This window comes from Bubalus kerabau, chromosome 10, assembly GCF_029407905.1.
Source record: "Bubalus kerabau isolate K-KA32 ecotype Philippines breed swamp buffalo chromosome 10, PCC_UOA_SB_1v2, whole genome shotgun sequence".
Taxonomy (NCBI): Eukaryota; Metazoa; Chordata; class Mammalia; order Artiodactyla; family Bovidae; genus Bubalus; species Bubalus kerabau.
Window position 1 is genome coordinate 97841616 of NC_073633.1, and position 27706 is coordinate 97869321.

At 44.6% G+C, this 27706-nt stretch overlaps 1 protein-coding gene across 4 annotated transcripts in view; it reads right to left on the minus strand.

The window, feature by feature from the left end:
- STON2 (stonin 2) overlaps positions 1–27706 on the minus strand; it is a 172496-nt gene that overhangs the window by 108365 nt on the left and 36425 nt on the right. For 2 of the 4 annotated variants that reach the window (XM_055538820.1, XM_055538817.1), the window contains exons 2-3: positions 20467–20728; positions 15150–15443 (exon numbers count right to left, since the gene is read on the minus strand). In XM_055538820.1, the coding sequence (XP_055394795.1) occupies positions 15150–15443; positions 20467–20554 (382 nt within the window). In that variant the 5' untranslated portion in view covers positions 20555–20728. The remainder of the gene's footprint in view (positions 1–15149; positions 15444–20466; positions 20729–27706) is intronic. The other 2 variants (XM_055538819.1, XM_055538821.1) reach the window with 2 other exon arrangements.

Consider the following 27706-nt stretch of genomic DNA (forward strand, 5'->3'; position numbering starts at 1 on the left):
CTCTATCAGATCTAATCCCTTGAATCTATTTCTCACTTCTACTGTATAATCATAAGGGATTTCATTTAGGTCATACCTGAAAGGTCTAGTGGTTTTCCCTACTTTCTTCAATTTCAATCTGAATTTGGCAATAAGGAGTTCATGATCTGAGCCACAGTCAGCTCCCAGTCTTGTTTTTGCTGACTGTATGGAGCTTCTCCACCTTTGGCTGCAAAGAATATAATCAATCTGATTTCAGTATTGACCATCTGGTGATGTCCATGTGTAGACTCTTCTCTTGTGTTGTTGGAAGAGGGTGTTTGCTATGACCAGTGTGTTCTCTTAGCAAAATTCTGTTAGCTTTTGCCCTGCTTCATTTTGTACTCCAAGGCCAAATTTGCCAGTTACTCCAGGTATCTCTTGACTTCCTACTTTTACATGCCAGTCCCCTATAATGAAAAGGGCATCTTTTTTGGGTGTTAGTTCTAGAAGGTCCTATAGGTCTTCATAGAACTGTTAAACTTCAGCTTCTTCAGCATTACTGGTCAGGGCATAGACTTGGATTACCATAATATTGAATGGTTTGCCTTGTAAATGAATAGAGATAATTCTGTTGTCTTTGAGATTACACCCAAGTACTGTATTTCAGACTCTTCTGTTGACTATAAGGGCTACTCCATTTCTTCTAAGGCATCTTGCCCACAGTAGTAGATATAATGGTCATCTGAGTTAAATTCACCCATTCCAGTCCATTTTAGTTCACTGATTCCTAAAATGTCAATGTTCACTCTTTCCATCTCCTGTTTGACCACTTCCAATTTGCCTTGATTCATGGACCTAACATTCCAGGTTCCTATGCAATATTGCTCTTTACAGCATCGGACTTTACTTCCATCACCAGTCACATCCACAGCTGGGCATTGTTTTTGCTTTGACTCCATCTCTTCATTCTTTCTGGAGTTATTTCTCCACTGATCTCCAGTAGCATATTGGGCACCTACTGACCTGGGGAGTTCATCTTTCAGTGTCCTATCTTTTTGCCTTTTCATACTGTTCATGGGGTTCTCAAGGCAAGAATACTGAAGTGGTTTGCCATTCCCTTCTCCAGTGGACCACATTCTGTCAGACCTCTCCACCATGACCTGCCCATCTTGGGTGGCCGCACACGGCATGGCTTAGTTTCATTGAGTTAGACAAGGCCGTGGTGCATGTGATCAGTTTCTAGAACTGCCATAAGAAGTTACCACAGACTTCACTGCTTAAACAACAGGAATCAGTTTCTCTCACATTGTTCTGGAGGCAAGAAGTCAGCAAAACTGGTTCCTTCTGTGTGCTGGGGGGGAAGACTGTTCCAGACCTCTCTCTTCAACTTGTAGATGGTCATCTTCTCTTTGCATCTCTTCAGATGACAAACCCCTCACTTAGGTGCATGTCTCCAAATTTCCCCTTTCCATTAAGGCACCTTTTCCCCCTTTCATCTGATATTCCTTGTCCTGGGTTGCGTTCTCTGGAAGCAGCTGCTGAGAAGGTATTAAATGTTTGATATGTGTCTTAGAGAGTAATACCTTCTGGAATGTTTTTTTCTGCTCATCATCCTCTGAGATTTGAAGGCGGCCTGGGCAGAGATGCCAGGTCAGGAGAGCCAAGGTTACCCCTGCTAGAGTCTTCCACTTTCTGCTTCTAGTTAGATGTTCACTAACTAGGGCTAAATGATTTCTCCAATGTTGTAAACACGGTCATCCATGAATACAAAATAGATCTCATTTAACTCTTCATTTGTGGCTTTCACAGCTTGCGATACAAAGCAGCGGCCCCAGGACGGGTTCAGAGAAGCTTTGGCTCACCCCAGAAGGCTTCATGGGAAATAGACTGCTGGACTGTTAGGTAATCTCAGCTTGGGGAGAAGAGGGACTGTGTCCAACTTTCTTATAATTGCATTCCCAGCACCTAAATATGCTTTGCATGAATGAACTGGTTAATTGATGCATGCTTGGGCAGCTGATTGTGTTCTGTGTCCCAGACTGAGGGTGAGGGTGAGATGGGTCACACGGCCCCCTGGGTGAGCTAGCATATTCTCTGGAAGAGGAGAACATCGGGGGTTTAATACAGTATGTACATGTTATGCTAGGTGTATATGTAATATGTGTGTATGTGCATAAATGTCAGTGTATATGTTTTATGTATGTATGTAAATGTATATTACTATGTGTATGAGTACATGTTATCTGTATATGCTATGTCTGTGGATCTATGTGTACGTGTGTGGTAGGTGGATACACCTACTGAGTGCACAACAGTGGGAAAGCAAACAATTGATTATAACAAAGCAAAACAAAAAAATTACTTTCCTGTGATTTACCGAAGAGGCCATAGTTCAAGTTCTACCTAACAGCTCATTACCCACATAAACAAGAGTCCTTTTGCAGAAGATTTCATGTCCAGCTTTTACCTTTTCCTTCATTTATCCAATAAATACAAAGAAGGCACCTACTAAGTTCCATGGACCATGTTCTGGGATAAAGAGTAAATGAGACAAAGTCCCTTTTCTCTAGTGGGGAAGACAGACAATAAACACATAAGCACGCAGCCTAATTTCAGGTAGAGACATTTAAGGGCCTTCCCAGGTGGTCCAGGGGTTAAGAGTCCGCCTGCCAAGGCAGGGGACATGGGTTTGATCCCTGGTCTGGGAAGTTCCCTCATGCTCTGGGGCAACTAAGCCCATGTGCCACAACCACTGCGGCCCGCGGCCTTGAGCTGGTCTCCACAGCACGAGGGACCACCGAAAGAGAAGCCCGCAGGCCGCAACCAGAGAAAGCCCGGCACGACTACAGGGCATGGCCAATTAAAGGAACAAATACAGACTTACAGAAAGGCAAACGAGGGCCTCACTTTGATATTTGGCAAAACTAATACAGTTATGTAAAGTTTAAAAATAAAATAAAATTAAAAAAAAAAAATTAAAAACCAAAAAAAAAAACAAAGGATGAAGAAGCAGAGAGCAGCTGGAGGGCAGTGGTGCTGAGCAGAGCTCGGAGAGAACTTTGAGAGAGAGCCTCAAAGGCTGAGGGGGCCGGCAGGAGCGGAGAGGCACTCAGGGAGCAGCGGGAGAGGCGACAACCAGAGCAGAGTGGAGTCCTGTGGGGACGGGCAGGCCCTGAGGGAGGCGGGCTCGGTTAATAAAATTCATTCCTGAGAGCATCCTGAGTCTGAGGTGGTACCGTAAGGTCATGAATTACCTTTACAAGCAGAGAAGAACCATGCAGGGTATTAAAAGAAAGCGAGACCAGGAGCGGAAATACACGCAAGCCTTGCGGGGCTCCTGGCCTCCACAGTCACCAAACGGCTGGGATCTTATCCCACCCCCGCCCACCATTCTCCCCCAGCAGCCAGAGTGAACAACCTCACAGAATCTAACCGCTGGGCTCCTCTTCTTCAGGACTCTCAGCTGCCTCCCTCTTACATGGCTGACATCATCTCTGGTCCTCCCCCAAACAAGTGGGTCTTTCTCTGGTCAGACAGTTAGCTTCCCTCTGCACCCCCAGACACAATGGGAAGGCCTCAGTCCAAGCTCTGAGGGAAGACATTTGAAGGACAGGGGAAACAAAGGTTCCGGAAATCAAGGTTTTTTTTTTTTTTCCATGTTTGAAATTATGCATATCCTGCAGGATCCGCATAATGGGTCCAATTCAGCCTCGTGGCCTTGGCCTTGCCACAAAATCACTGTGTCCCTGGAACAAGGTCAGTGCACAACACGATGAGTGAACAGGAAGCCTCCTGCGGATAATAGCGCCTTAATTTTTTTTTTTTTTTTAATTTCGGGGATGAACTTTGCTCTTTCAACTTGGCTGCATGCATTTGCAAATGTATTCTAAGCACACCCACACACTTGAAAATGCACATTGGCCTTGTCTCTGAGACAATCTGTGTAACAATTTTAGGTGACAGCGAAGCTGACGTCTACATTCCTCCTGGTGTGGTACAATTTAGAAGTCTGAGGAGGCAAAACATTAAGTTAGGAAAATTCTGTGCAACTGGCCCACTTCAGAAACACTACTGCTAAAGCACAACACGGGAATAAAACACACCCGGTGTAGATCCATTTTCAAAAATATTTCTTTGAGAGAAAAACATAAAGATTCAATTTTGATTTGAACAGATCCATCAGAATCTTTTTTTTTTTTTTTTAAAAAAGCACTTTGGTTCCTCTCATGGTTTAACGGAATATCTATGCATTTACTTCAGAGTTCAGCAAATGCATTTTCAGTTAAGTCCTTTTTTTGACATTTTTTACCATGTAATTCAGACTGATCACACAGCATTTTCAAACCGGAACAATATTTCCAACGTGTGAACAGTATGCCTATGCTAATTTAAGTCCAAAGTGTAAGTGTTCCAATGGGCTTCCCTTGTGGCTCACCTGGTGAGGAATCTGGCTGCAATGTGGGAGGCCTGGGTTCAATCCCTGGGTTGGGAAGATCCCCTGGAGAAGGGAAAGGCTACCCACTCCAGTATTCTGGCCTGGAGAATTCCATGGACTGTATAGTCCATGGGATAGCAAAGAGTCAGACACGACTGAGTGACTTTCACTTTACCTTAAAGTGTTCGACATTCAGTTCAGTTCAGTCACCCCAGTCGGTGTCTGACTCTTTGCAACGCCATGGACTGCACACCAGGCTTCCCTGTCCATCACCAACTCCCAGAGCTTGCTCAAACTCATGTCCATTGGGTCGGTGATGCCATCCAACCATCTCATCCTCTGTAGTCCCCTTATCCTCCCACTTTCAGTCTTTCCCAGCATCAGGGTCTTTTCCAATGAGTCAGTTCTTCGCCTCAGGTGGCCAAAGTATCGGAGTTTCAGCTTCAACATCAGTCCTTCCAGTAAATATTCAGGACTGATTTCCTTTAGGATGGACTGGTTGGATTTCCTTGCAGTCCAAGGGACCCGCCACAGTCTTCTCCAACACCACAGTTCAAAAGCACCAATTCTTTTGCATTCAGCTTTATTTATGGTCCAACTCTCACATCCAAACATGACTACTGGACATTAATTGTTCTAATAAAAAATCTAAAGAGAATATTTTGAAAGTGAAAGAGGAGAGTGAAAAAGTTGGCTTAAAGCTCAACATTCAGAAAACTAAGATCATGGCATCCAGTCCCATCACTTCATGGCAAATAGATGGGGAAACAGTAGCTGACTTTATTTTGGGGTGCTCCAAAATCATTGCAGATGGTGACTGCAGCCATGAAATTAAAAGACACTTATTCCCTGGAAGAAAAGTTATGACCAACCTAGACAGCATATTAAAAAGCAGAGACATTACTTTGCCAGCAAAGGTCCGTCTAGTCAAGGCTATGGTTTTTCCAGTAGTCATGTATGGATGTGAGAGTTGGACTATAAAGAAAGCTGAGCACCGAAGAACTGATGCTTCTGAACTGTGGTGTTGGAGAAGACTCTTGAGGTTCCCTTGGAGATCCAACCAGCAGTCCATCCTAAAGGAGATCAGTCCTGGGTGTTCATTGGAAGGACTGATGTTGAAGCTGAAACTCCAATACTTTGGCCACCTGATGCCAAGAGCTAACTCATTGGAAAAGACCCTGATGCTGGGAAAGATTGAGGGCAGGAGGAGAAGGGGACAACAGAGGATGAGATGGTTGGATGGCATCACCAACTCAATGGACATGAGTTTGAGTAAGCTCCGGGAGTTGGTGATAGACAAGGAGGCCTGGCGTGCTGCAGTCCATGGGGTTGCAAAGAGTCAGACACAACTGAGTGACTGAACTGAACTGAAAGAGAATATTTGGGCTTCCCAGGTGGCCCAGTGGTAAAGAAGTGAAGTGAAAGTCGCTCAGTCGTTTCTGAGTCTTTGCAACTCCATGGATTATACAGTCCATGGAATTCTCTAGGCCAGAATACTGCAGTGGGTAGCCTTTCCCCTCTCCAGGGGATCTTCCCAACCTAGGGACCAAACCCAGGTCTTCTGCATTGCAGGTAGATTCTTTACCAGCTGAGCCACAAGGGACGCCAAAGAATCCCCCTGCAAAGCAGAAGATGAGGGAGACTCAGGTTCATTGCCTGGGTCAGAAAGATCCCCTGGAAGAGAAAATGATAACCCACTCCAGTGTTCTTGCCTGGATAACCCTGTGAGACAGAGGAGCCTGGTGGGCTACAGTCCATGTAGTCACAAAGAGTAGGACACAACTGAGAACACACTCACACACACACACATACACAGACACATGTACACAAAGAGAATATGTATCAACATGGCTTAAGCCAAACTGATCTTAAGTCAGATATGTGAATTTCACATTGGCCTTCACCAAATTTCAGGGGTTTTAACAGAGGAAACAACTTGTACAAAAGATTCAAGAGGCATGATTTTATATGCCCTTTCATTCCTAGCATCATCAGGTCCAAGGAACTGGTGCCCGTTCTCTTTCCTATATATGTGTTTTTAGAAAGGCTCCATATTTTATCCATATTTTTCTGAAAAAGATCACATAGCCCCTTTTTCCCAGACCAACCATAATGGCACTTCACATTCTGCCCTAGTTGATGTCCAAAAGAAAGTCGTCTCCTTGATGGATTTAAGCATTTCTGGACGTGTTTTTCCTTCTAGCTGTTGCTCCTAGTTATTCAGGCACCCTTGGTATGCATCAGTGGTCGGTGAACAATAAGTTAAGTAGCCAGGTCACCAGGGTGGGGACAAACCACCCTCTGGCTCCTCTAAGTCCCCAGTGCAGCTTCTGGCATTTAAATGCCACAAAAATAAGAGATTTACCATTACTGACAGTCTCTTTGTCCCTTCCTTTCCCTGCCTACAGCCTCCTGCATTTTAATGAAGGCAAATTGCACATTCTCCTGCCAGGCTAAAATCCAATGCCCTCTTGGCTTTATTCTTAGGTGGCACTGCTTAAAAGAGAAATTCTTTTGTGGGGTTTTGGGAGGGTTTTTTTGTTTGTTTGTTTGTTTTCATCTCTCAGGAAAACTGTGGAGGAGCTGAGGAGTAGGGACTGAGGGAGGGGAAAGAGTGTCCCAGGGAACATTTCTCTCCCTACGGACTCCCCTGTGATTGCTTCTTTCCCAGCTTCTCTTTGCAAGCCAGGATGTTAAGGTAAGGGACAAGCTGGTGGAGTAAAGCTCCATTTTTTTGCTTCCAGGAATCCAGGCACTCATCAGTCCTCCTCTGTCACCCTCCACCCCACCCCCCCACCTATTTCTCTGGGGCCAAGATGATCCTTTTTCTTATAAAAGGATATTAGTAGAGAGGCTACATGGGACGAGTCCAAGACACACATTTTTCCATTTTTTCCTGACACAAAGACAGCGGATTGGAAAGTGCTAGGCATTTGCTAGAAGCAAATGGAACAGATGTAAAGGAATAAAATGAGAATAAACTGAGAAACTACAATCTCATTACAGGTAAGAGTCGGTTTCCATGGGTGATGCTTATGTGACTGGGAAGAGGGCTGAAGTCAAAAAATCAGTTTCTATGGAAACTTTGTTCTTGTGGAACGTCACACCCTGCCTGCATGCATGGGGCTGTAAACTTTGGAGGTAAAGCATTGTGGCTACCACAGAACATGAGCTTAATAAATGGCCTGCCCTATTAGAGCTGCTCCCCTAGACCAGCTTGACTCACTCAGCCTGCCTCCACATAGAGAGGAGGGGTGTAGATGTATACTTATGGATGCTTGCTCCTTGGGAGAAAAGCTATGACCAACCTAGACAGCTTATTAAAAAGCAGAGATAGAGATCACTTTGCTAACAAAGGTCCATATAATCAAAGCTATGGTTTTTCTAGTAGTCATGTATGGATGTGAGAGTTGGACCATAAAGGAGGCTGAGTGCTGAAGAATTGATGCTTTTGAACTGTGGTGTTGGAAAAGACTCTTGAGAGTCCCTTGGACTGCAAGGAGATCCAACCAGTCCATCCTAAAGGAAATCAGTCCTGGGTGTTCATTGGAAGGACTGTCCCTGAAGCTGAAGATCCAATATTTTGGCCACCTCATGTGAAGAGCCAACTCCTTAGAAAAGGTGCTGGAAAAGATTGAAGGCAGGAGGAGGAAAGAGGGAAGAGGATGAGACAGTTAGATAGGACCACCTATCTGGAGATAATGGAGAGGAGGAGAGAGGAGCCTGGCCTGCTGTGGCCCATGGGGTTGCAAACAGTCAGACACGACTGGGCGACTGAACAACAACGTGGCTGATGCACAATGTTGACCAGCACAAACACAACCCTGCAAGCAATTATATTCCAATAAATAAAAGAAAAAGCAAGAAAGTTAAACAAGAGATTCTTTAAGTTAAAAAAAAAAAAAAGTGGAGGGAGGGAAAGAAAGAGGGGAAATATTTTAGAAACTTGGTATTTAAAGTAACCATGGCTATTGCACCAAAAACCTGGTGTGTTCAAACAGCAGAAAGTTGTTCTCTCATAGCTCCAGAAGCTAGGAGACTGAACTCTGAATCACTGGGCCAAAGTTAAGATGTCAACAGGGCAAGGCTTCCTCCAGAGGCTCGAGGAGAGAATCTGTTCCTTGTGTCTTCCAGCATCTGGTGGCCACTGGCATTCCCAGGCTACGGCCTCCTCACTCCAGTTCTCAGGGCCAGCATCTTCAAATCCCTTTCTGTTCTGCCTTCACACCGCCTTCTCTATGTGAGCAACATCTCCCCCATGTCCCTCTTATTTATGTATGATTATACTGCGGACCCACCCAGATAATCCAGCATGATTTCCTTATCTCAAAATCTTTAGCTTAATCCATGAGCAAAAATCCCTTCTACAAATAAGACAAGGTTCACAGGTGCCAGGGCTTAGGACCTGATGGCTTTAGGGCCCACTGTTCAGGCTATCACAGCAGGAAATCTCAGTATTACCCAAAGAACAGAGCCAGCAGCAGCGACTACAAGAAGTCTTGGTCTGTTTCTATCACGGTGAAGATACTTGCTGTAAAACCCGGCACCACTGTCGTGTAATGCCTGCAGTTAATGTATGTGATGTTGCTGACATAGCACAAGTACCAGAACCTTTTGGATTCAAATTAAAACCTGAGTTGCTCAACAGCCTTCAGGATGGAAGCTGGGGAGATGTCTGCATTATCTGTGTTGAGTGCAGTGAAGCCTCACTTCTCCTGCAGGTCCCCTGACCTGAGCTCTACCAACCCCTCACTCTTCCTTACTGTTAAACACAGCTTATGTGAGGAAACCCATGAAGGAGCTGGTTTAGTCGGTGAGGCTAGTTGAGGTAACAGGGATGTACCCAGCAATCCTTTACTTGGTAGGTTCCTTGATGGGCAAGAGAGTCAAGAGAGGGCTCCTGGATTTTTTTTACTTTTTGTTGGAATATACTTGCTTTACAATGTTGTGTTAGCTTCTGCTGTGCAGCAAAGTGAATCATCCATCCATATATATATATCAGTTCAGTTGCTCAGTCATGTCCGACTCTTTGTAACCCCATGGACTGCAGCACACCAGGCCTCCCTGTCCATCACCAACTCCCAGAGCCTACTCAAACTCATGTCCATTGAGTTGGTGATGCCATCCAACCATCTCATCCTCTGTCATCCCCTTCTCTTCCCACCTCAATTTTTCCCAGCATCAGGGTCTTTTCAGGTATGGTAGTGATGGTGATTTAGTCACTAAGTCGTGTCCAACTCTTGCGAGCTCATGGACTGTAGCCCGCCAGGCTCCTCTGTCCATGGGATTTTCCAGGCAAGAATACTGGAGTGGGTTGCCATTTCATTCTCCAGGGGATCTTCCCGACCCAGGAATCGAACCCAGGTCTCTTGCATTGCAAGCAGGCAGATTCTTTACCAACTGAGCTATGAGGGAAGCCCTCATACATTCCCAGTGTATACACATATCCCCTCTTTTATAGAATTCCTTCCCATTGAGGTCATCACAGAGCACTAAGCAGAGTTTCCTATGCGTAGGCTCTCATTAGCTATCTATTTTATACATAGTAGTATATGTATATGTCAATCCCAATCTCCCAGTCCATTCCACCTCCCCTTCCCCCACTTTGGTATCCATAAACTTGTTCTCTACATCTCTAGTTCTGCTTTGCAAATAAGTTCATCTGTATCATGTTTATAGATTCCACATATAAGCAATATTATACATTTGCTTTTCTCTTTCTGACTCACTTCACTCTGTGTGATAGACTCTAGGTCCGTCCATGTCTCTGCAAATGACCCAATGTCATTCCTTTTCGTGGCTGAGTGATGTTCATGGCAGCACTATGTGCAATATAGCCAGGACACAGAACCAACCTAAATGTCCACCAACAGAGGAATGGATGAAGAACATGTGGTACATCTATTCAAGGGTCCTTGGATTTATTACCATTTTCTTTGCCGCCCCGCAGCTCTGCACAGTCCTCCAGGGTACTTGGGTCCCTGAGTTAGAAACACGGGCTGAGGCAGGCCTGACCCTACATGTCTAGCCTCACATCTGCTGGGAAACCAGCTGATAAGACTCTTTCTGCAGAGGAGAGTCCCACCTCCACAGAGCTCAGTTAAATGTTCATCCATGGAAACAGATGGAATTAGTAATGAATGTCTGAGCCAATGTTCTCAGGCCAAAATTATGCTTTCAACACATTTCAAAGTTGTCATTTCTTGATTCGTTCTCTAGTAACATCAATAAATCCCCTGTCCTTAGTACAATGCAAGGCTGGCAAGGGTGAGGCAAGGGAGGCACTCACTGTGGGTGCAAAATTTAAAAGAGAACTTAAATAATTCAGTAATTAAATAATATTTTAAATGCAACATTTAAAAAATATAGACTCAGCCAACTGCAGCCTATAGGCTAGCTATCTATTTCTGTACGCAGAATTTTACTGGAAAAAGAGCTAGGATTAGGGTGGAGTATGGCAGTCATCCAGGTTTTGGTTGGATTTTGTCTTTAGTCTTTAAAATGCTGATATTTTGTTCATTAAGGAATTTTTTTTTTGCATTGTTTTTTACTTTTTCAAATAATTTTGGCTTTTAAATTTATTTTTTTAATCACAATATTTTCAAGCCTAATTTTTTCAAGATAGCTATTTTTCTTAAGACAACCATTATATCTTGATACAGAGCACAAATATTTTATATGTATTTCCCAATTTATCACAGAGAATAATAAAAAGATGTACTTACGAATCCAGATTCAATAAAATTAGTCTTTACCACTTTGCCAAGGATATTAATGAAATTAACTTTATTTTTTACTATATGTACACAGTAGCCATACGTTTATTTGCCATTACTTTTATACTATTAATGCAAACGCCAATATAATAAAAAAGGCAAAAAGCATCTTAGACTTCTTATGAAAATATTTCTGATCCTACACATCCCTTGATAGGATCTTAGGAAAACCCAGAGATCTATAGATCACACTTTGAAAACTGCTGACTTAAAGGATAAGGTTTTAATGATTTAAAGTTAAAACCATTAAAGGTCAAAACCATTATCAATAACGAGCTAAGGTCCTCAGTCAGATGGGGGCAACATAATTATGACTAACTCCAAATAGCTTTGCAGAAACAAGCCATGAAGAGTTAAAGTAAATTGATCCATCTGTCGTATAACCAGTTCTGAGCAATTAGGAAATCTTTAAAGCTCAAGGTATGGACAAGATGTGAAAGAATCTGAATGCTTTGAAAATAATCAGTGATCAAGCCAGCAGGGCCATTTTAGGCAACCGAGCAGAGAAAACTGCCCACCACCTTCGTTTCTCGCCTCCGCTGTCTCCTGGGAATGAGGCAGCAAAGGAAACTATCTCAGTAGCAGGAAGATCGAGGCAAATATACCACACAGGGCACCCCTAGGCTGTTCAAAGGTTCTGGAGCCAGTCTGCCTGGTGGGAAACCTCTCTCTTGCCACTTCCTAGCATATAACTGTAGGCATATTCCCAAACCACTATCTATTCCAGTCTCCTCATGGGTATTCAGTTCAGTTCAGTTCAGTCGCTCAGTTGCATCTGACCCTTTGCAACCCCATGACTTGCAGCACGCCAGGCCTCCCTGTCCATCACCAACTCCCGGAGTTCACTCAAACTCATGTCCATCGAGTCAGTGATGCCATCCAGCCATCCCATCCTCTGTCATCCCCTTCTCCTCCTGCCCCCAATCCCTCCCAGCATCAGAGTCTTTTCCAATGAGTCAACTCTTCGCATGAGGTGGCCAAAGTACTGGAGTTTCAGCTTTAGCATCATTCCTTCCAAAGAACACCCAGGGCTGATCTCCTTCAGAATGGACTGGTTGGATCTCCTTGCAGTCCAAGGGACTCTCAAGAGTCTTCTCCAACACCACAGTTCAAAAGCATCAATTCTTCGGCACTCAGCTTTCTTCACAGTCCAACTCTCACATCCATACATGACCACTGGAAAAACCATAGCCTTGACTAGACAGACCTTTATTACAAATATAATATTAAATACCTTCCTCCTATGACTCTTGTAAAGAGCTCATGAGATGATGTAGAAAAGCACTGAGCACAGTGCCCAAAAGAGTAAATATTTAGTAAATGTAACATTAAAAACAAGCCTACTAGGACTTCCCTGGCAGGCCAGTGCCTGGGACTTCACCTTCCAACACAGGGGGTTTGGGTGTGATCCCTGGTTGGGGGACTAAGATCCCACAGGCCTCATGGCCCAAAAAAGCAAACGTAAAACATAAGCAATATTGTAACAAACTCAACAAAGACGTTTAAAATGGTCCACATCAGAAAAAAAAAAACCAAGAACTTAAAAAAAAAAACCTTCTGTACCAATTCATTGTCCTGTGTTCAGTAACTTTTCCCTACTGGCACAAATGCTCAGCCCATTGTCTTATTGGTGTTAGGTGTTCTGTAAAGGTTAAATCCTCCTTCCAGCCAGGTTGGGAAGCCTGTCTGGACCTGTCATTTATTTCATCCATGCTGCTCTTTGAGTATCATGTGTTTTTCACCAACAATTCACTGAGAAAAATGATGCTTAAATACTAAAAAATATACTAATATGCAAATCGTTATATAGAAATGAAAATGTTATATGATAGAATCATGCTTGATATTTGTTTAATAATGTTGAAAACCCATGTGAAAAAGGGATTGTTTTAAAAAATCCAAACTAGCAAAACCTTTAATCCACCAAGAGAAAAACATCCCTTTTTCTAGGTTTCTGTGGTAGACAAAATGTTTGTTCCCCTACAAACATGTCTACGTCCTAATCCTCAGAACCTGTGACAATGTCCTCTTACATAGCAAGAGACTTTGCAGAAGTGATTAGGTTAAATAAACCTGGAGATGGGGAAATTATCCTGGATTATCCTCGTGGGCCCAACATCATCACAAGGGCCCTTAGAAACAGGAGAGGAAGGCAGAAGTCAGCCAGGGGACAACCTGACGCCTGAAGAAAAGCACAGAGAGAAGCAACACTGCTGCGTTTGGAGACTGAGGGAGAGGCCACGTGCCAGAAACACGGGCAGCCTCCCAGAGCTGGAAAGGGCAGGTGAACAGAGGCTTCCCCAGGGCCTGCTGAAAGGACCGCAGATCAGCAGCTTGGTTTCAGCTCGGTGACATCCACGTCAGACTTCTGAGCTACAGAATTACAAGATAATCAAGCCGTGTGGGCTCCTATGTATAAAACAGATAACTAATGGGAACTCCACCCGGTGCTCTGCACTTAGTCACTCAGTCGGGTTTGACTGTTTTGTGACCCCCTGGACTGTAGCCCGCCAGGCTCCTCTGTCCATGAGATTCTCTAGGCAAGAATCCTGGAGTGGGTCACCAGTCCCTCCTACAGGGGATCTTCCCGACCCAGGGATCGAACCCAAGTCTCCTGCACGGCAGGTGGATCCTTCACTGTCTGAGCCCCCAGGGAAGCCCACACTCGGTGCTTCCAGAGCACTTTGCTGCACCCATGCTTGGCAATCTGCGGTGACCTAAATGGGAAGGAAATTCAAAAAAAGAGGGGATATATGTATACGTCCGGCCGATTCACTCTGCTGCACAGCAGAAACTGACACAGCAGTGTAAACAGCTGTGCTCCAGTATGTTTTTTTTTTTTTTTAATGTGGTGCATATATGCAGTGGAATACTACTCAGCTGTAAAAAAGGATGAAACATGCCATGTGCAGCAACATGGATGCAACTACAGATTATCACACTAAGTGAAACAAGTCTCAAAGAAAGACAAATGCCATAGGCTATCACTCATATGTGGAATCTAAAATGTGACACAAGGGAACCTACCTACAAAACAGAAGCAGACTCACAGGCACACAGAACAGACGTGCGGTTGCTACGGGGGAAGGGGAGAGGGAGAGGGAAAGACTGGGAGTTTGGGATTAGCAGATGCAAACTGTTAAATTTAGGATGGATAAAAACAAGGTCCTACTGTACAGCACAGGGATCTATATTCGATATCCAGTGATAAAACACAATGGAAGACAATTAAAAAAAAGAATGCATAAAAATAAGTATATGCTGCTGTGAATCTTGTTATAAATAATTTCAGACATAGTAAGTAAATACGTTGTGTTTGTTAAGCCACTAAGTTTGTGGTAATTCGTTACAGCAGCAAATAGAAAGCTAATACAGTCCTGAAGGTTATCCCACATCCCCCTGGCAAGCTTCAGTGCCCAAGAAAATAAGTAGCCAGCTCACCAGGGTGGGAACAAACCAGTCCCCTGGCTTCACCCAGCTTCCCAGTGCAGCTTCTTGCTGTTCAAATGCCACAGAGTCAGAGACTTGACCATTCATGACAGTCCCCACTCCTGAAGATTTGGATTCTTAAGGTCTGGGATACAAGAACATCCACGTGTAACTGGTGACTCTGATAGAGATGGTTAGCGGTCCACACTTTTAGAGACATCCGTTTTACTCAGAGGGAGCTTACAAGTTAGGTGCTGAGTAAATACAATTCCAATCCGTAATAGATGAATCCATACGCATCCTTCCAGGGAGAGATGAACAGCCAGGAACAAAGGTAAAAGGCTAGAAATGGCCCAGAACACATAGATCCTTCCACATGGTGCAGAGTTAAGCCCAAGGAGACCTCTGCCTGCTGTCTCCTAGGCAGCCAGGCTCAGGGCCCTGGAGCAGGCACAACAGAATCCTGGCAGCCCCGCAGACCTCTCTTGGGAAAGCATCCCTGGGAAAGCATCCACAGACCTCCATCCCAACCCTTCCCAGCCCCTCACCTGGCCTACCTGTCCCCCCTGCTTCTTTGGGAGGTGGTGATGAGCTGGCCCAGGGTGCATCGTCTTCAAACTGAACCCAGCCGCTGATGGCTGAGACCAGCTCAGGTGGGCGCTGCTCGGGGCTCCCGGGAGGGGAGGCTGCTTCAGAGATGAGGCCTAGCTTTTCGGAAGAGTCATCATGCTCCGAGTGGGAAAGGTCCTGAGAGCCTCCATCCAAGGCATGGTGCTCCCCAGAGGAGCTCTCGGACTGGTCTGAGGAAGAGGATGCTCCTGGGAGGTGCTCTTTGGGGCCCCCTGAAACAGATACCAGAAACTGCCATCACCTCACAGGTGGAAGGTCACTCTAAGAACTGTCTCGTGGAAGAAAAAAAAGAAAAGGCAACGGGTGATCAAAGGACTCATCATGACAGGGTGTGAGAGCAAAGAGACAGCCATGCCCACCTGCTTCTATGCTAAAGAAGTGTTTTCCTAAAAATGTATGAAAACTATACCCTAGGATGTGGTGCTGGAGAAGACTCTTGAGAGTCCCTTGGACTGCAAGGAGATCAAATCAGTCAATCCTAAAGGAAATCAACCCTGAATATTCATTGGAAGGACTGATGCTGAAGCTGAAGCTCCAATACTTTGGCCACGTGATGAGAAGAACTGATGCATTGGAAAAGTCCCTGATGCTGGGAAAGACTGAAGGCAGGAGGAAAGGGGACGACAGAGGATGAGATGGCTGGATGGCATCACTGACTCTATGGAGATGAATTTGAGCCAACTCTGGGAGAGAGTGAAGGACAGGGAAGCCTGGCATGCTGCAGTCCATGGGGTGCCAAGAGTCAGACATGACTTAGTGACTGAACAACAACAAAGGTTGTCCTAACAGTCTCCATGCAGGCTAAGACTGGGAGTCTGGTCTGGTTCACTATTCTTATCCTACCATCTACTTCAGTGTTTGTGGGGGGTGGGTCACACACAAAAAATTGTTGTGAAGGCCAAGCAAGAAATAGAACTAGGTCAAATTGAAAAGCAAAAGGCAATAGGGATTGGTGGAGACTGTGGCTCAACAGGCAACCATCTGTCTGGACTAAAAACACTCAAGTTCAAACTGTGTACAGTCCAGAGGACATTCATTTGTGGGCCACCACATGCAAACTCTGCACCAACGACTAGTTCAATATGGCACAGAGACCCTTCCTCTAGCTTTGTTTCACTTTATTGGTCCTAGAACAGTTAACAGCCTTCAAATATTTGTTTTTAAATAATAGAATTGACCCCAATTGTGGTGGTGATTACACAAATCTATTCAGGTGTTAAAATTCATCAACTGTAGACCAAAAATGATCAATTTTACTGTATGAAAGCTTTGAAAAATAAATGTACTGATACAAAACTGCTTTCTCCCATCACTAGCCAAACTGGTCCACTCGAATGTAATCAAAGCCTTTAGATGAGAGCTGTCCCAAAGAAATAAAAGGCAGGCCACATACATAATTTTAAATTTTCCAGTTCAGTTCAGTTCAGTCACTCAGTCGTGTCCGACTCTTTGCAACCCCATGAACCGCAACATGCCAGGCCTCCCTGTCCATCACCAACTCCCGGAGTTCACCCAAATGCCGGGAGCCGGCATATTGCATATTGAGTGAGGATCTGTAATAGCTCAACTGGAATTCTATCACTGCCGGGAGCCAGCGTGAGGAACTCCGTCCATGACAAAGGTCATGAGGAAGGAGGCTCGGCATACGCAAAGGCGGGATTGAGCCTCAGGAGTCCCCCTGGAAATTCTCGAGCATCTACCCCCAAACCAGAGTCTGCCTACTTTCTGCTTTGTGCTTTCACCTACACCTCTGACTTTACGGGGGGCTGTCCCCCACTACCTCTCTCTGAAAAAAGAGTTAGCTTACAGCTCCAGTTAATAATTCCTGGGTGTGACAGTGTTTCAACCAAAAAACTCCTTTGGAAATCCTCTAGCCTGCCTGAATAGGTTTTTCCGGCCACATGTGATTGTTCAGAGCCTCCCAACTGTGAGAGGCAGGAGATGTTCTAAACTGCCTAAACACAGATTCCTTTGAGTAGTTAAAAGATGGATTAGAAATTGTATTGGTGAAGGGTTTTTCACTTGTTGGGCCAATGTTTGCTGCTAAGTCTCCATACTCTTTACCTACTGTGTCCTTGGCAGTGTATTGATTGATATAATGGGTGTATAGAAATGTAAAATGCAGCTTTGTCCAATGCTTTTTGGGAGGCTGGTGCCTGACTTTGGAATAACCACCTTTAGAGAAAAATAAGTTTCTTAAAAGGTTAACAGGCCTCCTGGCCAGAAGATGATGTAATTCACCTGAACTTTTGCATATGATAAGTTTGAAAGCCTGGCTTCGATTAGGACCAGGAACTGCTGTCCTTGCATGACTCCACCCCTTCCCCCATTATCCTCTATGCACAACTTAAGGTATAAAAACTACTTTGGAAAATAAAGTGCGGGCCTTGTTCACTGAAACTTGGTCTCCCCATGTCACTCTCTCTCCCAAATTCTGGCTGAGTCTCCATCTGGAGCGCGGAAGCCACCATGCTTGCTAATTATGCCTGGGCTTCTAAGATCCGACCGGGGAGGCCTCAGTGTCTCCTCTCCTTTGGGAGAACGGAAGGACGCCTGCGGCCTACGTAAGTGGTGCAAACTTCTTGTCTTGAAGTTTTATTGGTCTCCCGCGTAAACCAAGCTACTCGGCCTCTTTTCTCCACTGAATTTTCCTACTGAGCTATCCTCATTCTATTACTCTTTGTATCCTTAATTAACGTGTAATTAAGCAGTTGTTTCCTGACCCTCGCCTATGCCGTCTCTCCTTCGAATACCCTGGATCAGCTGGGGCTGGACCCCGGCACCCAAACCCATGTCCATTGAGTCAGTGATGCCATCCATCTCATCCTCTGTAGCCCTCTACTCCTCCTGCCCTCAATCTTTCTCAGCATCAGGATCTTTTCAAATGAGTCAGCTCTTCTCATCAGATGGCCAAATATTGGAGTTTCAGCTTCAACATCAGTCCCTCCAATGAACACCCAGGGCTGATCTCCTTTAGAATGGACTGGCTGGATCTCCTTGAAGTCCAAGGGACTCTCAAGAGTCTCCTCCAACACCACAGTTCAAAGGCATCAATTCTTCGGCGCTCAGCTTTCTTTATAGTCCAACTCTCACATACATGACTACTGGAAAAACCATAGCCTTGACTAGATGGACCTTTGTTGGCAAAGTAATGTCTCTGCTTTTTAATATGCTGTCTAGGTTGGTCATAACTTTCCTTCCAAGGAGCAAGCATCTTTTAATTTCATGGCTGTAATCACCATCTGCAGTGATTTTGGAGCCCAGAAAAATAAAGTCAGCCACTGTTTCCACTGTTTTCCCATCTATTCCTAAATTTTAAAATTTTCCAGTAGCCACATTTAAAAAAGAAAAAGAAACAGGGGAAACTATTTTTAATAATGTATTTCAACTCAATTTGTTGAAAATGTACAATTCCAACATTTAAGTGATAAAAAATTGTTAATGAAACATTTAACTAGGTCCTCGGAATTTAGTGTGGATATTTCACATTTCTTGAAGTGAAAGTGTTAGTCGCTCAGTCATGTCCAACTCTTTTGACCCCATGGGCTGTAGCCCACCAAGCTCCTCTGTCCGTGGGATTTCCCCAGGCAAGAATACTGGAGTGGGCTGTCATTTCCTTCTCCAGAGGCTCTTCCTGACCCAGAGATCAAATCCCGATCTCCTGCATTGCAGGCGGATTCTTTACCATCTGAGCCACTGGGGAAGCCCAGTTTACAGTGCGTCTCAATTCAGACTAGCCGTGTTTTAAGGACTCCACAGTTACATGGCTAGCAAGCTGGACAGCACACCTGTAAACCCTGCTTTCCAAGTGCTGTAAATGGAGCTGGGATGATTCAGGTGGCAGTAGCAGTGGCCATGGAACAGAACCAGCTGACAAAGCTCTGTAAAAAGCTCCTGCATCCTACCTTGATCTTCACCCTCGAGCACAGTTCCACAGAAGTCAACCTGGCCACCTTCACCATGGTCACGAGTGACAATTACTGAGTTCTCTGCATTGCCCATCACTGTTGTAAGTGGTTTTTTATATGTTAATCACTTAATCCTCACGGCCACCCTCAGGTCGGCACTCTGATTATCCATATTGCTCAGATGAACTACCACCCAGGGAGGTAAACAAATCATCCACCCAATTATCCACATCCATGACGGAGCCAGGATTTCAGCCCAAGGGATCTGGTTCTAGTGCCTGTCACTCTTTTTGACAACTATCCTTTGAAAACTGAAACAATCCAAATGGCTGTGGAGAGTAATAACCAAAAAGACTGAGTGTAAAGTACTTGGTAAATAGGAAGCTTATATTCAGGGCTTCCCTGACAGCTCAGTTGGTAAAGAAATCAGCCTGTAATGCAGAAGACCCCGGTTTGATTCCTGGGTCATGAAGATCCCCTGGAGAAGGGATAGGCTACCCACTCCAGTATTCTTGGGCTTCTCTTGTGGCTCAGTTGGTAAAGAATCAGCCCACAACGCAGGAGACCTGGGGTCGATCCCTGGGTTGGGAAGGTCCCCTGGAGAAGGGAAAGGCTACCCACTCCAGTATTCTGGCCTGGAGAATTCCATAGACTCTATATTCCATGGACTTGGTAAATATGAAGTTTACATTCATTGGAAGAAAGCAGCTAATACTTCTGGTTCTTCCAGGTCTTTGGGGGCTTCTGGTGTTTCCAGGTCTTTGTTTGGGAGCTCTGAGATTCCTAAGATGCTTCCTTTGAGCCTCTTAAGTGAAAAACATCTGCATCTGAGGAAGGTGATAAACTGACTTTTTCCTTATCAATATCCCACTGAGGACTTCCTGGTGGCACAATGGATAAGAATCTGCCTGTCAATGCAGAGGACACAGGTTTCATCCCCGGGTCCGGGAAGACTCCACATGCCATGGAGCAACTAAGCCCATGCGCCAGCACTACTGAGCCAGCACTTGACAGCCTGCACACCACAGCTAACCGGCCTCCGTGCTGCAATTATGGAAGCCACATGCTCCGAGGGCCCGTGCTCCACGGCAAGAGAAGACACCACAGTGCTAAACCCGCATACTGCAGGCTGATCGAGAGAGTGGCCCCCGCCCGGCGCACCTAGAAAAAGCCCATGCAAAGCAACCCAGACCTAGAACAGCCAAAAAATAAATAAATAAAACATTAAATAAAAGATCCCCTGGAAAGAACGCTCCAATAGAAGCCACAACACACAGGTGTGGTCCTTCATTAATTTCTCCACGTAGGCAATGAAAGCTCTCCTTACCCTCAGAAGGGACGGGAAAGAGTGGCTCCTCATTGAAGGAGACCCACTCGGACTGGTGGGTGGCGATCACATGGTCCAGGGTCGTCATGCTAGGAAGGTGCTGGGCATCTTCACACTGCAGGCCTCAGGCAGACCCCAGAGCGATGTCTGGGGCTGGGTGGGGGTCTGGGAGCACAGTGGACGTGGGCCTGGGGTCTGTCGTGGATGCAAAACACGAACAGAGTAGCCTCTCTTGCCTTTGGCTAATCTGCCAAGCAGAAATCTGTTTAAAAAAAAATAATAAAAATTAAAAGGGGATAACCATCACATTATAACCAGTCCACACAGATCTGGGCTTGCCACAATGTCCACCAGGAGACCTGGGTCATTTCCAACCTATTTCCCTTTCTCTGTCCCTGTCTTGCCCTCACTTCTCATGTAGAAATATCTTTCATGAGCATGGAGATCTCTGCGTGTACCTTCATATAAGATTTACAAATGTTGTTGCCATTGTTCAGTTGCCCAGTCGTGTCCAGCTCTTTGCGACCCCACAGACTGCAGCACGCCAGGCCTCACTGTCCCTCACCGTCTCCCAGAGTTTGCCCAGATTCTTGTTCATTGCATCAGTGATGCCGTCCGACCATCTCATCCTCTGACACCCTCTTCTCCTTCTGCCCTCAATCTTTCCCAGCATCAGGACAGATTTACAAATAATCACACACATTTTAGCAAACAGATACTCAAATGTTCCCAATTACTATATTTTGAAACTAATTTTTATCTATAATATAATACCATCATTGTAAAACTAATACCAGCATTTTTCAAAGAGCTTTCACTTTTCTTTACCAGATGGCAAAATAAAAGCACGTTCTTTCCTATTAAATCAGTGTGGTGTCTTGCCTTAGGCAGGTAGCTCTTTGCAAGCCTGATTTAAACCTTTGGCAGAAACCCAACCATCTCCAGATGGTATCTCTGAGCACAATTTACCAGTCAAGAAAAACAGAAATGGATTTATTTTGTTCATTTGGAGTAAGGGGGTAGGGCATATTTGCTTTAGTGGAAAATATGAGTTAAAAAAACACATTTGCATTCTAGGTCGATTTGAATTAGCATGTAAAAGGGTAGCCTGTACTCATGGTGCAATTATGTTCCACGGAAGGATACTTAATAAACTTCTAATACTGTTTGTACTATTAATGACTTTTTTTTTACAACTTTTTTTTTTAATTGGAGCATAATTGCTTTACAATGTTGTGTTGGTTTCTGCCATACAACAGTGTGAATAAGCACACACGTCTCCATGAGCCTGCCTCCCACCACCCCCATTCCACCCGTCTAGGCTGTCACAGAGCACTGTGTGTTCAGCTCCGTGTTATACAGGCAACTTCCCACCAGCTATCTACTCTACATATAGTAATGTATATATTTCCATGCTACTCCCCCGATTCGTCCCACCCTCTCCTCCCCCACTGCTCTCTTGTTTGTGTCTCTATTTCTGCCCTGCAAATAGGTTCATCTGTACCATTTTTGTAGACTCCATATATAAGCATTAACATATGATATTTGTTTTTCTCTTCTTGACTTACTTCACTCTGTATCACAGGCTCTAGGTTTATCCACCTCACTAGAACTCATTCAAATTCGTTTCTTTTGATGGCTAAGTAATATTTCATGGTATATGTGTACTCCAACTTCTTTATCCATTCATCTGTCGAAGGACACCTAGGTTGCTTTCATGTACTGGCTATTGCAAGCTGTGCTGCAGGGTGGTTTTATTCCTATTTTTTAAGGAATCTCCACACTGTTTTCCATAGTGGCTGTATCAATTTACATTCCCACTAATAGTGCAAGAGGGGAATCTAACTCTTGATCTTGCCATGAATTAGTAAAATCTGAAAATGCAAAATTAATGTAATTAATTAATCCCCAGAATTAATACAAAATTAATGTTTCCACATAAGAGTTACTATCCACCTTGAACAGTATCAGTTCTTATTAACTGGATACTCAATATCCATTTTAGTCTAGAACAATTTAACTCATAGCCTTCTAGCTGGTGCATGATAGAAAGAAAATGTTGAAATTTTACTACAGGTTATTACCTGCAGTAAATATTCTATGCTGAGGATAACCAGAACAGAAATGTTTAATAGCTTTTGTATTTTTGGTAATTACAACAATTAATTTTGCTGCATGATACTTCCTAAAATTAAATAATGTTTCTTATAGAATCTATAATTTTCAGAAACCTATTTTCATACCATACTTTGATTCAATAGACACTGTAGTTGGGTAAGACAGGTTATTACCATAATTCTTTCACAGATGAAGAAATGTGGGCTGAGGGAAGTTAAGCGACTTATCCAAAGCTTCTGTTGTTTTGAGGCTTTTGTATGGTACCCTAAGATTCCTTAGATGTTTCCTCCAGGTTTCTAAGTGGAAGAATTCACATATCCTAGGATAGTGACATAGATTCTTCTTATTCCACAGTAAGAGACCACCAAAAATGAGTCAAGTAGAGGTCATCACAAGCAGGTGTATTAGATGCTCCAAGTTAGGAAGTGACGGATGCAACACTTGAACCCAGGTCTTCTGATGCCAAAGCACTCTGATCTTTGGCTCACAGCCACAAACAAAAATACTGGAGAATATAATATATAGACTATCCCCCAACGGAAGCACTCTACAGACATCAATTCCAATGGAACTATAATGAAATGATTGGTGAAACTCCTCACTGAACATCTGCAAGGGAATCCAAGCTGTGCAGAGAATTGAAAGTTCTCTTTCAAGTTCCTCTCCTAAGATCCTTACAAGTCATGGGACCAGACATGTGCAAAGAGCCTGGAGAACGACTGCTCCAACCAGATCTCACCAGATAACCATGTAGAGCTCACAGACCCAAAGAGCTGAGTCTGGTGGGCTTCCTCCATAAGCCTCTCTCCAACCCGTCAAATGCTAGCATTGCTCAGTGTGGTAATGGCTGCAGGCCAAGTTAAGACAGTAAAATTGAAGAGTCAGATTCCCTCTCTCCAACAACAGCAGCGTGTAAACTAGCTCCAACAACGACCACCACAAAGCCACAGTACAAGTCCACATGCTGACACATGCAGCCTCATAGCTCAATGGGGAAAATATCCCGTCCATCCCGTGATGATGAATCCCGTGAAATTCACGGATGAAAGTGGGTGGGTGAGGGGAAGCAGAGAAAGACAGGGAAAAGGGTGAAGATAATGGACAAAACAGCTAGAAATTTTAGAACTCAGAGATTTTAAAGACCAGTAGCCCAGCTTTCAACTTCTACAGATAAAAAACAGACAAAGAAACAAAACAAAACAACCAAAACTGAGGCCCAGGGAAGTCAGGCAGAACAACAACAGAGACTGAGATAGGCTGGGGAGTCCCACCATCTGGATTTGAATCATGTATAGTCTGTAAGCCTCAGCTCACCCCGGTGCAGCAAGAAAAACAAAACACATCAATATTGTAAGGATTAAGTAAGATATCAGACATCAAGTGCATAGCACTGGTGCTAAAGAATGCTCTGTAACAATGGTGATGATCATAGCAGGTGAGTTTCCAGAAGGCTTACTGTGTGTGCCAGGCTCTAATCCAAACTCTTAAAAATGCCAGCTATGGCCATCATTCCTCTAGGTAAACGACTTGCACAATGGTACATGGCTTACTAGTGGAAGTTTTGAGATCAGAAAGGAAATTTCGTGAAACCACCCCATTTCTGTCACTGACCCATTCAGATTTTATAGTGATTTCCCTTTTCAACTCCTTCTTAGAGCAGTTCTCCCAGATGCTAAGTGGAGTCAAACACTCAACACCCTCTTCCTGGATGCAAGCGCATTCTGGCCGAGAAACCAAGACACCTACTCAGAAGTATGAACAAAAGAAGAGCCCGGAAGATTTATCTCCCCTTTCTAGTCCATCCCAGATCCAGACTTGAGCTCTTTGCAGATCATGAGAAGTCTCAAGAAAGCCTGAGGGACAGCACTGAGTACCAGGAACACCCTATCCTAACCCTGTAAAATCGATTCTAGGTGTCTGCCACAAACCAGCCACATCTGGGGAACCCTGAGATGCCTGACCTTCAGGAGAGCTGGGAGCCCACAGAGGAACCTGATCACCATGAGGCCACGTTCAGACCAGAACTGGCTTCTCTGCAAAAACCTCACCCCATTTTTAGAACATGAATCATGAAGTGAGGCTTAGACTCACCACAAATGAGCAATGACTCACCATCAGCAACAGGGTTGACCAAGAGCCACTCAAAACCTCGCTGAAGTTTCTGGGCTGCCATTGCAGAGAGAAGCTTCTTCCTCGACTTCCCTAACAACACTCAAATGTGGGTGTGGAGAATGCAGTTGACGGAGAAGATGAGGGCCTGAGAAACAGATTGGCCTTATGGCAACCTCTTACTATGCATTCACAAGCCCTAGGTGTCCAGAAATGTATTAGGCACTGAGATACTGAGAGATCAGGCAGCTCGCAATCTAGCTGTAGAGGTGAAGATGCTCAGAACAGCAAACACAACAAATTTGGGAATAACTGCCTGCTGGAGGACACACCAGAAATGCTGCAAAAGTTTGCCACAGAGAGATCTGCAAGGGCTAGAACCATCAGGGATTGAGCAGGACTTTGGATTTGAAAGACATTCTTCGCTGAAAGATATCAGGGTTTCCCTGGTGGCTCAGGTGGTAAAGAATGCATCTGCAATGCAGGAGACCAGGATTCAATCCCTGGGTCAGAAGATCCTCTGGAGACTAGGGAATGGCTACCCACTGCAGTCCTCTTGCCTGGAAAATTCCATGGTCAGAGGAGCCTGGTGGGCTACAGTCCATGGTGTCACAAAGAGTCGGACATGACTGAGCGACTAACACTTGCACTTTTTTCACTTGGCTCTGAACCACCAGAAGGAAAAAGGACGGACACCCTTGGAACGAGGGTCAGCCTCAGTGACAATTAAGAATCAGACCTTCGTGGGGCTTGTTTCTGGGCCATTGAAGAAGTCAGTCTGATGATAACTGGGGAAATGTGGGGAGAAAGGACCGATGGATCTTAAATCTGAGAAGAAGATTTCAGGGGGCCATGGGAAGCTTATGAGTAGAGAGTGACTCAAGAAATGTGCTTTAGGGAGATGGATAAGTCTGCACTGAGCAGGAGTCTGGTGATGGATGCTACCAGCCACACCCGGACCCCCGTGTGTCCCACAAAGCCGGGGGTCAGCATCATCGGGAACACGTACAGGGTACTGTGTGGGACCCCACTCTAGGGCCTGACAGTACCCGGGAGAAAGAGAAAGCATCAGTAGACCCTAGTAGCCTACCGGTGGTTGTCATTAATGACAGTGACGTTGAAACAACAATAAACTTCCTGGTGGCTCAGAGGGCAAAGAATCTGCTTGCAATGTGGGAGACCCAGGTTCGATCCTTGGGTCAGGAAGATCCCCCGGAGAAGGGAATGGCCACCCACTCCACTACTCTTGCCTGGAGAATCCCATGGACAGAGGAGCCTGGCGGGCTGCAGTCCATGGGGTCACAAAGAGTCAGACACGACTGAGCGACTCACGTGTCTACAAGCTCTTTAACCTGTTGTGACAAGTTAGTCACAAAACAATGACAGCACCCGGGCAGAGAGTTAGGTTGTTAAGAGACCATCCAGGGCTTGAGTGGTAGGTGGTCACGAGCTACATCTTAAACAAGAAGTGAGGAATCTAGCCAAAAAAGCAGAGGGGCAAAGGCATTCGGGGAACAATGGGCAGAAATGGCATGTCCAGGTCACCATGAGTCAGGCTCTGTTCATCTGAAGAGGGTGGCACTGAGTTGAGTGCACTAGAAAAGGAGGGGCTGGAACAGCGACAGTCCTGAATTTCAGAGTTTGAACTCTTAAAACTACCCTTTCTGTTTCCACAGCCATTGCTGTGGTTCAGCCCTTCAGTCTCTCATTCAGACAATTACCAGTCTCTTATCTATCTCCCTTCCCTGGTGGCTCAGCTGGTAAAGAATCCGCCTGCAATGCAGGAGACCTGGGTTTGATCCCTGGGTTGAGAAGATCCCCTGGAGAAGGGAAAGGCTGCCCACTCCAGTATTCTGGCCTGGAGAATTCCATGGACTGTGTAGTCCATGGGGTTGCAGAGTCAGACATGACTGAGCGACTTTCACTTTATCTATCTCCCTGCCTTTAGCATCATCCCCTCTAAATCTGTGGTCCAACCTACTATGCCAGTGTGGTCTGCTTAAAACCTGAAAATGCCCACGCCAGAGCTCTGCTTAAAATTAAGTCCTCAGGGGCTCCCCACAGCCAGAGAGTCCTTTCCCCCTTGTGTTAGCCAGAGTCCATTTCTGTTGCTTGCAGTGAAGAACTCTGATGTAGGGCACCCTTTCCCAACTCCCACTAATCCCACTGGTTCCTCATCACCCATGTCCTCTGCATGCTGACGGTATCTTACCTACACTCATTTACCAAATGATAATGAACTGGTTGGCTAATGGGGCTATCATGTCAATTAGCCTGTGAGGAAAGGGACTGGATTTTATTCTTGTGATGTCCTCCAACTAGTAGACAAGGGTCTAGCATTTAGTAAATGTTTATTGGGTAAATAGATGAATGAATGAAAAGATGAACTTACCTTACCACATAGTAGGTGGCCTCTTCAGGCCTTCTGAACTGGTAAATATCTTAGAAAGGTTAATTTAAATGCTATGTGTAAGACAGATTGGGAAACAAACTGGATACAGAGCGACTTGTCCATTCTCCTTTCTCTTTGACCTAAAACTAGGCTATTTGATTCCAATATAGTAGCCACCAGACACGGGTAACTATTAAAATGTGCTTAGACCAAACGGAGCTGTTCTTCAGGTATAACATACACACCAGATTTCAAAAAATATAAAAATGTAAAAAAAATCTATTTAATAATTTTTATACGGATTTCATGTTAAAGAGGTCATATTTTAGAATATACCAGGTTTAAAAATATGTTGTTAAAAATGAATTTCACCTGTTTAAGGTTTTTGAATGGGGCAATTAGAAAGTGTAAAACAGTACATATGCAGCCTACGCTATATTTCTGTTGGACAGAGCTGCTCCAAAACAGTCTGTTATTCATCTTTGTTTTTGAAGGATACTTCGCACTAGACATGAAATTTGAGTATGACTTTTTTTTCTTCAGTATCTTGTCTTTTTGTCCCTGTTGTTCTGATGAGAAGTTTGGTTGTAATTCTTATTCTGTTATGAAATTTTTGTTTTT